General features: G+C 40.0%; 1 protein-coding gene across 1 annotated transcript in view; it reads right to left on the reverse strand.

Moving 5' to 3' along the window:
- Positions 1-15,689, reverse strand: part of LOC121949594 (titin-like) — a 165,023-nt gene that overhangs the window by 49,666 nt on the left and 99,668 nt on the right. The window contains exons 99-106 of the mRNA XM_088083820.1: positions 5,149-5,220; positions 4,767-4,880; positions 4,559-4,654; positions 3,989-4,033; positions 1,831-3,462; positions 1,247-1,297; positions 718-1,113; positions 318-596 (exon numbers count right to left, since the gene is read on the reverse strand). Of these exons, the coding sequence (XP_087939946.1) occupies positions 318-596; positions 718-1,113; positions 1,247-1,297; positions 1,831-3,462; positions 3,989-4,033; positions 4,559-4,654; positions 4,767-4,880; positions 5,149-5,220 (2,685 nt within the window). The remainder of the gene's footprint in view (positions 1-317; positions 597-717; positions 1,114-1,246; positions 1,298-1,830; positions 3,463-3,988; positions 4,034-4,558; positions 4,655-4,766; positions 4,881-5,148; positions 5,221-15,689) is intronic.

The raw sequence follows: 15,689 nt of genomic DNA on the forward strand, positions 1-15,689 counted from the left end.
ATATCTGAACCCAGCTGCAGGACATTAAATAACACCCGGTTTTGAACTGTACATCAAAATGGGTTTCAGAACAACTAAAATACATTACATATACACGTCATCAACGTATCGAGTAATCCAATGCATCGGGATTACAGGTCTTATGGTGAAGTTTCTTTTATTGTTAAAATACGAATGGGCCAAACATGAAGCCCCCAGATGCTACCTGGAGGCACTGGTATAGATACCTGCTCTAACTGATATCAGGATACAGTCATTAAAAAACACCATGTTTATTTCTGGGTTTATGGACACATTCAATCTCCTGTTTTGCTTACCAATGATTTTGACATTTGTTGTCGTCTTAACATCCTCCTGTCCGGACACCTCACATGAGTAGGCCCCAGCGTCCTCCTCAGTGGAGTTCTGGATGGTCACAGCGTGCTGCATACCAATGATATTAATCTGAACCTTGCCGGCCTTTTTCTTCAGGACTTCACCATTCTTCTTCCAAATCGCATCTCTCTCTTTGTTCAACTCACAGGTCATATACAGAGGCTGACCCTTCATAGCCGAGGTCTCTTCCTCCAGCTCTTTGAGCCATTTCACTGGCAGCTCTGTGGGGAGGTGAAAAGACAATGAGATTTTTGACAGTGACGAATGCTTCAATAGGATCATGAGACACTATTTTTGGTACCTCTGGTGTTATATTAAAGGCAGAAAAAAAGATAGACATACCTTCAACAATGAGCTTGGCTGTGCATGATATTTCCTTGCCAGCATTCTTGGCTATACAAGTGTATTCACCGGTGTCGGAGAGTTGGACATCAATAATGTTCAACTTGCGATCTTTGCCGTCAGAGGTGAACTTGTGCTTGGGGCTTTCGCGCAGGTTACTGTCATCTTTCATCCATGTGGTGATAGCAGTGGAAGGCGAGACCTCACACTCAAACACAGCGGAGGAGCCGATGGACTCGGCCTCCTTCAGGACGATGTCCTGAAGCTTCTTGATAAACTTCAGGGGGACGGCTTTGAGCTTGAATCCTCCGAAGGGTTCCTCTGGTGGTGACGGGCCTTTTCCGCCGGGCCTCAGACCCCGGCCCCTACCTTCTCCAGGTGACGGGGTCTGCTTGGCTGAAATACAATTTAGGACAGTGAATTTGCATTGGAATTTCAAGAGGGAGTCCGTGGCATCACTATAGAGGATGTACAAGGTAACATGGTTTTCTTGCTGAGAATTTGTAAGTGTATAAAGACAATGACTTACGTTTCAGCCCTCTACCTCTACCTCTTCCTGCTTCTTCTGCTGGTTGTCCCTCTGTTTGGAAACAAGTTTAATGAATTTTCTGCACACAGTGTAATCACGTCAATGTCTTCTTAAACATGCCAGTGCCGGGAGAAATGACATGTCTGCTTGAATGAATAGGGGAGTATGACATGATAATGGCGGTAAATATATGGGATCATGACAAAGACAGACAAAACACACAATGATCAATAATGTATAATTACAACTTTAGTGTGACGAATGAAGAGATGGAATAAGAAACAGAAACATAAAGACAGTATATGGTGGACTGATGGGAATGGTATGGTAATGAAATGACAAACAAATAAATGACGTAACTGAAATGATAGAAAGCAATGAATATGAACATTTTGACAAACAAGATGATAGTTAACATAAATACAAGAAAGCCATGGCGTAAATCGCGTCACAATTAAGAAATGAAGAGGTAAAGACGACTCGGATGCATGTATGATGGTGGGCATGAGTAAAGATTATTCAGAGCATGAGGGAAGGGTTTTTCTCGGCCATCACCCAACAAACTGGGGCTGCCACCGTCTCACCTCTCCTGGTTACCCCTGGAACCTCCAGAGCACCTTCCTCTCCTGCACCCTCCCAGTCTTCGTAACTCTCAGTGGGAACCAGCTCCCAACCCCAGGCCTCTTCCTGCTCCACCTGCTCCTCAGCTTCCTCTTCAAACACCTCCTCCTCCGGCTGGGTGGCAACCTTCCTCATCTGCACAGCTCCAGGAGAGACCTCCTTCACCATGGGAATCCTTGCTTTACCAGGCTTTGCTGGTTCTGCAGCCTTCTCCTCCTCTGGTGATGGCTTCTTTGGGATCTTTTTGAGAGTCACACCTTCGATAGATTCTTTCGGTGAAACCGGTTTAGAAATCTTTTTGAGTTTATCGACACTTGGCTTCTTCTCAACAGGGACTGCCTCTTCTTCCTTAAGCTTCTCAACTCTAGGAGATGGTGTCTTTTTCAGCTCAACCTTCTTGAGCTGCTCTAGAGGCTTGAGAGTCACTTCCTCTTTCTCCTCTTTCGGCTTTGGTGTGACTACCTTCTTCAGCTGCACAGGTTTAGGCTCCTCTGGCACCTTTTCAGGTTTCTTAACTGGAGCTGGAGCAGGAGATACCTTCTTCTCAGCTGGAACAGCCTCAATAACCTTCGGCTTCTCTGGCCTCTTCTCTGGAACTTCTGGGATCTCAGGTTTCTTGGGTCTAGCTTCTGGCTCTCGTTCTTTGGGTTTTTCATCTGGAACTGTGCGACGGCGGGAGAGGTCATCGATTGGCTTCCTCTCTTTCTCCTCTGCTGGTTTCTTCTCTGGCTCTGCAGCCTCTTTAGAAGGCCGAGTGAAGGGTTTCAGCTTAACGCTCTCAACCTCTTGCTCCTGTGTTGGGATTTTCTTCACCTTGGTGGGTGCTTTGACCTCCTCAGGCTCTTTCTCTGGAGTTTTCTTTTTATCTACTGGCTTTGGCACCTTGGCTGGTGGCTCTGTGACCTCCGGTGGAGCTTTTTCAGGTTTCCTGGGAGGTTCTTTGGGTTCCACCTCTCTGGGGCTCCTCTCAAGCTTCTGAAAAGGCACAGTGTCCCTGTCTGGCCTCTCCTTCTTGTCTTTCTCTGGATCCTCAGCTGGTTTGACAGGCTTTTGAAATGGTTTAAGTTTGACCACCTCTGGTTCCACTTCATCTGTAGGCAATTTTTTCACTTTCTTCAAGGCTGCAGTAGGCGGAGCAGGTTCCTCTTCCTTTGGTGTCTTGGGAGTTTTCTTCAGAGTAATCTTATCTTCTGGTTTCTCATCTTTTGGAATGGGTTTCTGGCGGGTCCATGCATCTTTAGGAGCTTTTTCCTGTTCCTTTTCTTTAGGCTCCACAACTTCTGGCTTTTTCACCACATCTGCTTTATCTCGAGGTTTCCTCTCCTCTGCAGGTCTCCGGGTGGCAACAGACATCTCCACAGTCTCTTCTTTGTGCACAATCTCCTCGACATTAAAGATCGTGGTCTTGGTGACCTTCTGAGGTTTTTCCTCTTCTTCGACCTGTTTAGGTGGAACCGATGGAATCTTCTTCAGTTTGATGATCTCCTGCTCCTCCTCCATTTCCTTTATGATTCTGGTTGTCTTCCTCAAAGTCGGAATCTCAAACGTCCCTTCCTCTTCAGTCTGAATTTTACCTTTTTTGTGCAGAAGAATTTCTGAGGTGGCAAAGGTTCTGACATTACTAACACTGACACATAACTGACACCAGCATTGGTACAAACACTAATCATAAAATAAATACAGAAACACAAAAAATTAAACATTCTCAATTTCCTCAATTTTTAGTATTTAAATAACTACGCAAAAAAATACATGACAACAATAATTGAAACAAAAGAGACATAAAAGAGGACAGACACAAAAAAGACAACTCCCACGCGACATTGTGGAAAAATATATACTTCATTCATACCATTAAAGAAATTAATTTAAAGTCTTTGGAAGAATGTACAAAGTGAGCCAATCAGAGCAAAATGAAGGTCAACTCCCTGATTTTTTTTTGCACCCTTTGGGGTCCTAACATCTCAGAGTGATCTGAAACGCAAACATTGACCTGGTGTACTTTTTAGATGTGATGGTACTATTGGACGCTGTAACGGGATCAGGGGATGAGTAAAGCTGCTGATGACTGTGCACTGCATGTACTGTGTGAGCGACGTGAGAGGTGAGTGGTGTTCCTACCTTTCTTGACTCCGCCCGGTGCTTGGACAGGTCCCTTCGTTTCATCTAATACAGAAGTATAGTTCAGAAAGTCATTAGTTAGGCCTTGAAAAGTCATGAGCAGCAATTTCACCATTTAAAAATGGGAAGACCATACCAAACACATACAAGTAATGGCTAATGTTCTAACACAGAATGCTGAAAAGAGGTGATGTGTGATTGTGAATGAAATGCAAAGTAGTAAAGTATCATATGATTTAGTTGGACGATATAAGGAGATTGTGTGCTGAAGTGAAGTTTCCAAGGACAAATGTGGCATGCTTGTGACAAGCTCAAGGTCAATGAATTAAAGACCAAAAAATGAAACAAACAACATGACAACACAAACAGTGCAACACCACAGTGACAAACTGTCCTGCACCTAAAGGTCTTACCACCTGGATAAGACAGACTGACAACCAAATCAAAACCAAGAGTGGAAACACACAAATGGAAGGTTATATTGTCAGCAGTTGTAGTGATGAAACAAGATGTGAAAAAGATGGAAAGGACTAAAAGAAAAAAACATCTCAGCCCTTTAAATAACTCTACCTGTCTCAGGAGCTATCTTTTCTACCACGATTGGCTTTTCTTCTGCTACTTTCTCGGTTGGTTCTTCGGCCTTCGGGACAGGCTTTGGCTTTGTCACTTTGAGTATAAAAAAAGATTGAACTGATGTACAGCAAAGTAATAACACTTTGTTTCCAAAAAAACGCACAAGGTGTTAGTATGAATTCTTTAAGAGTCATTGTTTGGCTACCTGGCTTAGTTTCTTCTTGTGGAGTAACTTTCTTCTCTGGCCTCTTGGTTTTGTCAGTGACCTCAGGCCGTTTGGCAGCTTCTTCAACCTTTGCAGCAGCCGGCGGTTTGCTCTCTTCAAGTAATAGCAATACAAGGAATTCAACAGAAAGCTCTCCTAAAACACTTCATCCTAGATCAGAGAGCTTGGCTCCAAAAAGAACCAGAGTTTACATTGCTTTTCTATAGTATGTTACTAACCACCTTGTTTGAATTTTTATTTATTTTTGGTAAGACTTTGAAAGATTCAATAGTGACATTCATTCACGAATGCCTTTAGAGAATTCTCAAACAAAAACACACACACATAAATTACAAAACACACTGAAAAGAAAGGTTGGTACCTTCTTGACGAGCAGATGGCTTTACCAGTGCCTCTTTGACTTGTGGTGGAGACTCCTTTTCTTTCACAGGAACTTGGAAATGAAATTATATGAGAATCAGAACGTCACTAAGACTGATGGGGTGAGCACTGAACAATGCAAAGACAAATAACACAAATAACGTCCATGATGGAAACAAACACACTTGGAAGACTGAGCTTAAAGATGGAAGAAATTTTCAAGAAATTTCCACAAAACATTTCACCTTGTCTGTTTGAAACATTTTCTCACGATACACAAAGGTACACTAAAAACAAACGGACAAAACAAACACAGAATTAGAAAAAAAAACGTTGAGACAAAACCCAAAATGAAGCTGTGGTGGTTTAGATATCAGATGAAAAGGAACCAAAAGAGACTGTCTCAGTCGACAGCACAGCGGTTCCTCACAATGAGCAAGAATGTGCCCAAACACGATGGGTGACATGACATGATATCCTCCTGAAATGATGACCACAAAAGAGGCATGAAGCTTATAATCCATAAGAGGGTGAAAACGAGGAGGTGCACAACGATGTTTGGTGCTCAGATCAAAAACACGTGCTCGGTGACACATAACATTTTCCTTCTATACCTCTGGGAAGTTCTTGAAAGGCCACATGTTCTTTCCCTCCTGTTTCCAAGGACAAAACCCTGGTGTCTATGACGGACCGAAGCTCTTGCGCTTCTCTCTCCTCTCTGGTTATGGTTTCAGCTTCCTGAGGGGAGATGTATTTGACGTCTGGTTTCAGATGAGACTGCTGGACTTCTGATTCCCGTTTCTTGGTGGCACCTTCCTCGTATTCTGGAGAGTCTGTTTTGTAGTCAGCCATCTTTGGTTTGGCTTTATCTGTTACTGATGGTTCTCTGACTGTGTGCTCACGTAAAGGCATCACATCAATATCAGCTTTTGACTCTGTCGTTGCAGGTTTGTATTTTTCAGAAATTCCTTTGGGCTGATATTTTTCCTCACCTCTTTTCACGGACACAACAAACTGATCTCCTTTGATTTGTTCTCCTCCAATGGCTTTTATCTCTAGTTTCTCTTTTTCATTAAACTCCTTGATTACTTTGTCTTTCCCTTTCAATATGTCCATCTTCATTTCTTTGGGTTTAGCCAATTTCAGTTGTTTTTCCTGCTTAGTTAAAGACTCTTTTGAGGTTGCTCTTTCATTGGGACTAACTGTAGCTTGTTTATCATCAACTGTGACTATCCTTGGCTGAATTCCTTCTAATGTTACATCAGATTCATCACCTTTGTGCACGCTCTGCTGTGGAAACTCTGTTAGAGTATCGCCAATAACTTGTCCAATTCTGGTGTTTTTGTCAGAAGTAACTTGGCTTTGCAGTAATCCTTTAGCTGTGGAATCAGCTCTAGTTGTTTCATCTGGAGTAACTTCGATGGTTTTATCACTGAGTATTTCAACCTTTGACTTGCTTCTTTTCAATTTAATATCTTCAGTTTGAGCTAACTTCTGTCTGTTATCGATTATGGATTTGTCTTTCTCTAAAGAAATGTCCTCTGACTCGTAAATCTCTGTTTTTCTTGATGCAGTGTCTTTTACAAGATTGTCAGGGGGAAAATACTTCTGTGGAGTATCTAATTTAATATCTTTTTCTTTCAAAACTAGTGTTTTTTCAGATGCAACATCCATTACAGGTGTCCTTGAAGCTTTGCTTTCTATTTGTTTGTGCTTTGTTTCCACATTTGGAGTTACACTGGGAAAGATGTCTGTAAGTGTGTCTGTTTTAGACTGAATGCCTTTAAATGTGACCTGTCCTTGATCTTTTAAAAAGTCTGGCTTCTTTGTACTATCGTATATAACTTCCTCGTGTCTTGGTGGATGGTCTCTGACAACTACTTTTGTTTTAGCATCTTCTACTACCAATGTTTCATGGTTCTTTTGGTGAGAAACAGCTTCTGCTTTTGGTTGAATTTGTTTTGTTGTTATTGCATCATCTACAAATGTTATTTTGTCAGGTTTAACATGATGTGCGACATCTTCAAACTGTGTGTCTTTATCTTTAATCTCTTGTTTTGTGCCTAAAACTTCCAGATTTTCCTTGGCAGACTCTAGACTTTGTAAATGTATTCTAGGAGAAACCTCACCAAATTCATAAATGTCCTCTTTGCTTGATGCAACATCTTTTACCAGCTTGTCAGGAACAATGAAACTTTGAGTGTCTGATTTAATGTCTCCATCTTTAACTATAAGGTGTTTTTCATCCGCAACTTTCATCACAGGTGCCACTGAGGACGTTCTTTGCACTTGTTCCTGTTTTGTTTCAGGGACCTCAAATGGAGTCACACTACCGTATTCATCTTTAACTGTTTCTGTCTTAGATTGTACTTTTTTAAGGCAACGTTCTGTACCTTTGTCCAACCTCTGTCTTTTCTCTTCTTGGGACTTTTGTTTCTTTGACTGAATGTCTTTAATCTCTGTGTCTGTTTCCTCTATTACAGGGGTAAGAGTTGTTTTTGTTTCATTTTGCTTTTGTCTGATTTTTAGCTCATCAGCTGAAAGAACTGTGGTGGTTTTATCCACAATTGTCAGTTTTTCTGGAGCTTCTTGGTCCAACAAAGACTGTTGATATGTAACTTCAGGTTTGGGTAGAACTGAGGCCTTTCTTTCAATTTGTTCTTGTCTTTCAAGTAAGTCCGTTTCAATAGGAGTAACCTTCTCCATTTGGTCTTGAACTCTGTCTACTTTTGATGTGACTTGTTCAGCTGTAATGTCTTTTGTGTCCCTTACAGACTCCTTTGTCTTTTGAAGAATGTCATCTGACTTGAATACATCCTCTTTTCTCGACGCAATATCACTTACTAGCTCATCAGGTGTGATAAACCGCTGGAGGATGCCTGATTTTGTGTCTCCTTCTCTCACTATCAGAGATCTTTCAGATGCAAACTCCATCACAGGTGCCACTGAGGAAGTTCTCTCCATTTGTTCCTGTTTTGATTCTGTTATTTCAAATGGAGTAATGCTACCGTATTTATCTTTAACTGTCAGTGTCTTGGACTGCACTTCTTCAAGAGAAGGTTTTGTACCTTTGTCCAACTTCTGTCCTTTCTCTTTTAGGGATTCTGATTTCCTTGAATGAATGTCTTTAATCTTTGAGTCTGCTTCCTCTGTTAAGGGAATAAGAGCTGTCTTTGTTTCATTTTGCTTTTGTCTGATTTTTAGCTCATCAGCTGAAAGAACTGTGGTGGTTTTATCCACAACTGTCAGTTTTTCTGGAGCTTCTTGGTCCAACAAAGACTGTTGATATGTAACTTCAGGTTTGGGTAGAACTGAGGCCTTTCTTTCAATTTGTTCTTGTCTTTCAAGTAAGTCCTTTTCAATAGGAGTAACCTTCTCCATTTGGTCTTGAACTCTGTCTACTTTTGATGTGACTTGTTCAGCTGTAATGTCTTTTGTGTCCCTTACAGACTCCTTTGACTTCTGAAAAATGTCATCTGACTTGTATACATCCTCTTTTCTCAACACAATATCCTTCACCAGTTCATCAGGTGTGATAAACCGTTGGAGGGTGTCGGATTTAACATCACCCTCAGTCACTAATAGAGATCTTTCAGATGCAAACTCCATCACAGGTGCCAATGAGGATCTTCTTTTCACTTGTTCCTGTTTTATTTTGGTGACTCCAAATGGAATAACACTCCCATATTCATTTTTTACTGTGACTGTTTTAGACTGGACTTCTTCCAGGAGAGTTTTTGTGATTTTCCCCAACTTTTGGCCTCTCTCTTTTAAGGGTTTCTTTGCTTGCACATCTTCAGTAATAATCTCTGATATTTTGTCAATCACCTCTACTTCTGTTTCAGTTGCCTCTTTCTTTTGTGAAACATGTTCTATGTTATCTGTTGTCTTTAGGGAATCTTTTTCCATTGGGATGTCTGTTTTTGCAACATCCATTACAGAAGAAATGGCTTTCTTTGTTTCTATTTTTGTCTGTCTGGCTATCATCTCTTCATTTGGAAGAACTGCAGTGGTTTTGTCCATTACTGGAAGTTGTTCCAAAGTGTCCTCAAAAGTTTTTTCTGGTTTAGCTGCATCCCAAACCCTTCGTTTAGCTTCAGTTTTCTCTGATTTATCTTTCACTATGTCTTTCTTGGTCGTGGCTTGTTCAGCTGTGATAGGTTTGGAGGTATCTGATGTAGCATCTCCATCTTGTAGGATCTGAGATTTTTCAAATGCAAACTCCATCACAGGAGCCACTGGAAGCTTTCTTTTAACTTGCTCTTTTGTTTCTGTTGCCTCCAATGGAGTAACACTACCATATTCATCTTTAACAGTAACTGTCTTGGACTGGATCTCTTCTGCTGTTCTGTCTTTAGAAATGTTTTCTTGCAGGGCTGTTACTGAATTCTCTCTTTTGATGTTTTCTTGCCTTATTGGTTTTGTCTTGTCAGTTGAAGGAACTCTGACAGTTTCATCTCTAATCGCTTCAACTTTTGTTTTGTGAGGTTCGACTAATTTCTGGTCTTTCTCTGGAAAAAAGTCATATAGCTTTTGTTCTTTTACCTCTATCTCAGGTTTAACTTTTGCCTTTGTTTCAGTTTGTTGCTTCCTCGTTTTCTTTTCTTCTAGAGAAGCAAATTTGTCTCTTCTGTGTTTTTTCGTATCTCCTATTGGCAGAATTTCTTCAGCCGTCTTTGCTGACTTCTCTTCTCTCTTGGACAGCGATTTTTGTTTCGCTGGACAAATGGTTTCAGTTTGACTAATGTGCCCCTCTTCTGTTTCTCTATCTTTAACAGCTCTTTCTGAGGTTGTGCTGTCAATTTGTTCCTGTCTTTTTAGGGTTTTCTTTTCAATGGAATCCACTTTGTCTGTTTTACTTTTAGCTGGAACCAAATTGGAGACTTCTTCAACTGCAGTAATTTCTGCAAATTCTGTTTTTCTGATATCTGCAAGTTTTGCAGGAGCAGCTTCTACTTCCAGTTCTTTAAAAGTTTTCTCCATTAAAGGTGTAACTGAAACATTTCTTCGGGTCTGTTGCTGTGTTGTTTCCATCTCTGTAAGTGGAGTAACTTTTAAGGTTTTATCCTTAACTGTGCTGACTTTTAGCTGGTCTCTTTCAACAATAAACTCTTGAGGTTTCTGTTGTGGTTCTTGTTGACATACTGACTCAGTCTTTCCAGTATCAATTTCCCCGTCAGACATTACATGCTCTTTCACAAAGTCTTTAGTTTTTGAATGTTTGTCAGGTGTGCCATCTTTAATTGGAGTCACTTCTTGAGGCTTATCCTTAAATGCGATGGGTTTTGATGGGATTTGTTCATCTGCAACATCTTTAGTTTTGGGTAACTTTTGTCGTCTCTCCTTCAGGGATGTAGATGCATTTGGAGGTATATCTTCTAACTCAATTTCCTCATCAATAACTGCAAATTTAGTTTCTCTGATTTCAGCATGTTTTTCGAGGGCTTCCGGTTCTTTAGAGGTTTCCTCCATCATGGGTGGAACTGAAAACGCTCTCTTGGTTTCTTCCTGTTTCGACTTTGTCTCTTTAAGGGGAGTAACTTTAAAGGTTTTATCTGTAATTGTGCTGGCCTTTAGTTGGTTTTGTTCTGCTATAATCTTTTGAGGTTTCTTTTGAAGCTGTTGTGGAGGTACTGCCTCGCTTTCCTCATCAGATGTTGCAGGCCCTGCAACAATTTCTTTAGTCTTTGCATGTTTTTCAGGTGTGCCATCTTTCATGGGAGTCACTTTTTCAGTGTTTTCCTTAACGTTAATGAACTTTGATGGAATCTGTTTGTCTGCAACCTCTTTAGTTTTAGCTAACTTTTGTCCTATATCCTTTGGATGCATTGATGTTTCAGAAAGTATTTCACCAGAGGAATCAATACGTTCAGCTGCTGAGAATTCAGTTTCACTGATTTCTGCAAGGATTTCAGGAGCTACTTCCACTTGTTTAGACGTTTCTTCTATTGAAGGTGTAACTGAAACCTTTCTTTCGATCTGTTCATCTGTTATTTTCATTTCTTTAAGGGGAGTAACCTTTAATGTTTTATCTTTAACTGTACTGACCTTCAGCTGGTCTTGTTCAACTATTATTATCTCTTGGGGTTTATTAAGTTTCTGTTGTGGTGTGATTAGTGTAGATACTGACTTGCTCTCTGTTGTATCAATGTCCTCATCAAATGCTGCGAGCTCTGTGACAAATTCTTTAGTTTTAGTCTGTTTTTCAGGTGTGCTGTCTTTACTAGGAGTAACTTTTCGAAGTTTATCCTTAATTGTGATAAACTCTGATGGGATGTGTTTGTCTGAAACCTCTGTAGTTTTAGGTGGCTTTTGTTGTCTGTCTTTCAGGGACATTGATTCCTTTGGAGGAGTACTGTCTGCCACCTGAATTCCCTCATCAACTGCTGCAAATGCAGTTTCTCCGATTTCTGCAAGTTTTTCAGGAGCTACTTCCTGTCCTTCAGGAGTTTCTTCCATCATTGGTATAACTGAAACCATTCTTTTGGTTTGCTCCTGTTTTGATTTTGTCTCTTGAAGTGAAGTAACTTTAAAGGTGTTATCTTTGATAGTGCTGACCTTTAGCTTGTCTTTTTTTACAATAATCTCTTGAGTTTTTGTAAGCTTCTTTTGAGGTTGTTGTGGAGATACTGACTCACTCTCTGTTTTATCAAAGTCTCTATCGAACTCTGCAATAAATTCTTTGGTTTTTGTATGTTTTGCAGGTGCGTCGTCTTCAATGGGAATCAATTTATCTTTTTTTTCTTTAACCATGGTGGATTTTGATGGGATTTGTTTGTCTGCAACTTCTTTAGTTTTGGCTAACTTTTGTCCTTTCTTTTTCAGAGACATAGATGTTTCAGAAGGTGTTTTACTGAAGGAATCAATTGGTTCAGCTGCTGAAAATTCAGTTTGTCTGATTTCTGCAAGTTTTTCAGGAGCTTCTTCCAGATCTGCAGAGGTTTCTTCAACTAAAGGTGTAACTGAAACCTTTCTTTCCATTTGTTCATCTGTTGTTTTCAATTCTTTAAGAGGAGTAACTTTAAAGGTTGTATCTTTAATTATGCTAACCTTTATCTTGTCTTTTTCAACAATAATCTTTTGAGGTTTCTGCTTTGGTTCTTGTGGCGATATTGACTCTCTCTCTTTTGTATCAATTTCCTCATCAGATGTTACACACTCTTTAGCAGAGTCTTTAGTTTTTGCATATTTTTCAGGTGTGCCATCTTTAATGGGAATCAATTTTTCAGGTTTATCTGTAACTGTGATGAGTGTTGATGTCATTTGTTTTTCTATAACCTCTTTAGTTTTGGCTAACTCATCTCTCTCCTTTAGGGACTTTGGTTTGTTTGGAGGAGTAACAAGAACGTCCTTATCAACTGCTGCAACTTCTGTTTCTCTGAGTTTTTCAGCAGCAGCTTCTACTTCCAGTTCTCCAGAAGTTTCCTCCATCAATGGTGTAACTGAAACGTTTCTTTCTGTTTGTTCCTGTTTTGCTTTTGTCTCTTTAAGAGCAGTAACTTCAAAGGTTTTATCCTTAACCGTGCTGACCTTCAACTTGTCTTTTTTAACAATAATCTCAAGAGGTTTAGTAAGTTTCTGTTGTGGTTCTTGTTGAGATTCTAACTCCCTCTCTTTCCTGCCAATTTCCTCATCAAACAATGCACCCTGTGTGACTATTTCTTTCATTTTTGCATGTTTTTCAGGTGTGTCATCCTCTACTGGTGTCACTTTTTCAGGTTTATCTTTAACTGTGAGGAACTTTGATGGAATTTGTTTGTCTGCAGCCTCTTTAGTTTTGGCTAAACATTTTACTTTCCTCTTCAGGGACACTGGTTCCTTTGGAGGAATACTGTCGTCTGCCTCATGATTTTCCTCATCAATTGCTGCAAATTCAGTTTCTCCAAGGTTTGCAAGTTTTTCTAAAGAAGCCTCAACTCCCAGCTCTTTAGAAGTTTCATCCATCATGGGTGTAACCAAAACTTGCCTTTTGCTTTGTTCCTGTTTTAATTTTTTCTCTTTAAGTGAAGTAACTTTAAAGGTTTTATCTTCAACTGTGCTGACTTTTAGCTGGTCTTTTTCAACAATCTCTTGAGGTGTCTGTTGTGGTTCTTGTGGAAATACTGATTCACTCTCTGTTGTATCAATTCCTTCGACAGACTTCGCCTGCTCTGTGACTATTTTAGTTTTGGTATGTCTTTCAGGTGTGCCATCTTTTCTGAGACTCACTTTTTCAGTTTTCTCCTTTACTTCGATGGATTTTGGTGGGATCTGTTTGTCTGCAAAATCTTTAATTTGGGCTAACTTTTGTTCTTTCTCTTTCAGGGACATTATTTCTCCAAACGATTCAATTTCCTCTTCAACTGCAACAAATTCAGTGCCTCTGATTTCTGCAAGTTTTTCAGGAGCAGCCTCTATTTCAGATTCTTTAGAAGTTTCCTCCATTATCGGTGTAACTGAGACTTGTCTTTTGCTTTGTTCCTGTTGTGATTTTACCTCTTTAAGAGGAGTAACTTTAAAGGTTTTATCTTTAACTGTCCTGACGTTCAGCTGGTCTCGTTCAACAATAACCTCTTGAGGTTTCTGTCGTGTTTCTTGTTGAGATACTGACTCACTTCCTGTTGTCTCAATTTCCTCATCAGACGTTACACGCTCTTTGACAAAGTCTTTAGTTTTTGTATGTTTCTCAGGTGTGCCATCTTTAATGGGAGTCACTCTCTGAGGTTTAACTGTGGTGGATTTTGTTGGGATTTGTTTATCTGCAACCTCTTTAGTTTTGGGTAACTTTTGTTTTCTGTCCTTCAGAGACGTTGCTGTGTCAGATGGTATTTCTCCAGCAGAATCAATTCCCTCATCAACTGCTACAAATTCAGTTTCTCTGATATCGTCAAGTTTTTCAGGAGCTACTTTCAGTTGTTCCAAAGTTTCCTCGTCAAACAGTGTAACTGAAACCTTTCTTTCAATCTCTCCATCTGTGGTTTTTGTCTCTTTAAGTGGAGTAACTTTTAAAGTTTTATCTCTAACTGTGCTGACCTTTAGCTGGTCTCGTTCAACAACAATCTCTTCAGGTTTGGTAAGTTTCTCTTGTGTTTCTTCTGGAGATGTGAACTCACTCTCTGTCGTATCAATTTCAATTGTTTTGTCCATCACTGGCATATCTAAACCTTTTCTTCCAATATGTTCCTTTCTTGCTGGTTTCTTGTGTTGAATGAAACCATCAGTGGCTGTTTTATCTGCAGCTTTGTCAGGTTTTTGTAATATCTGGTGTCTTTTCTCTTTCTTTGGAGTAACAGTCTCTGACACAGTAGTCTCTTCTTTACTTGACACAGTTTCTTTAGCGGCTGTTTTTTTCGAAACTATCATTAACTCCTCCGATTTCGTTTCCTCTATATCTGTAACTGGATGTTTTTTCTCTGCTGATAATAGTTCTTTCTTTACAGAAACAGCTTCTGAAATGTCTCTGACAGGTTTCTCTGGTTCAGTGTGTGTTTTTGAGGTATCCTCCACAATCAATGATTCCTTAGCTGTTTCTACTGAAAACTGACTGTCCAGGCTTTCCTCTTTTGTTGGCTCGCCATCTTTTTGTTCTGACTGAATATCTTTGATTTTAATCGCATGGGTTTCATCTCGACTTTGCCCTGTTTCCTCATTAGCAACTTTGTTCTTAAGAGGACTCATTTTTGCAGTTCTTTGAGTTTTCCTGGAAACCTCTGCCTCTACTGATGAAGTGGCATCTGACGATTTGCTTTCAGCTTCAGTCTCACTGGGAATAATTTCAGGAGTTTTGTCAATCAGTCTCAATGAATCAGCACCTACAGGTTTAATTTTGTCTTTCTGGGATTTGACTTTATTTCTAAGGACATTTGCTGGCTTGTCAACACAATATTGTTCTGTCATTTGATCTGATTTATTTGACACCTGTCTTTCAACTTGCAACTCTTGTGTTTTGTTCAGCTCCTCTGTCTGAATATTTTTGGTAAATCCATCGTTTACTGTGATCCCCTTTGATTGGACAGGAATATCGTCAGCTTTGGCAAGTTTTGGAGTTTCTTTTGGTGGCTCTTTAGATGTTGGCACAGCTGTCTCCTCCCATTCAGATCGTTCTTTTCTCGTTTGTTTCTGGTCCTTAGTGATTTTGTTTTCTTTTGTTTCTAATTGGACTTTCTGAGGCCTTTCTGTTGGTGATGGTGTTATCGTGGATTTTTCCGCTACTGTCTTTTCGTCTTTGTGTTTAAAGTCGATCACAGGAGTGACCATGGGCATTTTCTCAAATAGTTCTTGTTTTGTTCCTCCCTTTGCTTTGACAGGAGTGCCTTCAGTTTCGTCTTTAAATCTGACTGTTTTAGACTGGACATCATCAGGTTTACCTTTGATTGGCTTCTGCTGTCTCTGTTTTTCAGGAGTGACCTCTGGCTTTTCTTTCTCTTCAATTGAAGGCTTTCTTAAAAGTTTCTTTGTCTTTTTCTGCTCTTCAGTCTGAATAACCTCTCTGACCTCTGGCTGAACTTCAACTGTAAAATCTTCAGATTTCAGTGGAACTTCTTCTATTTGAGGTGTTTCTAA

The sequence above is a fragment of the Plectropomus leopardus genome, chromosome 10 (assembly GCF_026936395.1).
Source record: "Plectropomus leopardus strain MGB_pleo_1.0 chromosome 10, ASM2693639v1, whole genome shotgun sequence".
Taxonomy (NCBI): domain Eukaryota; kingdom Metazoa; phylum Chordata; class Actinopteri; order Perciformes; family Serranidae; genus Plectropomus; species Plectropomus leopardus.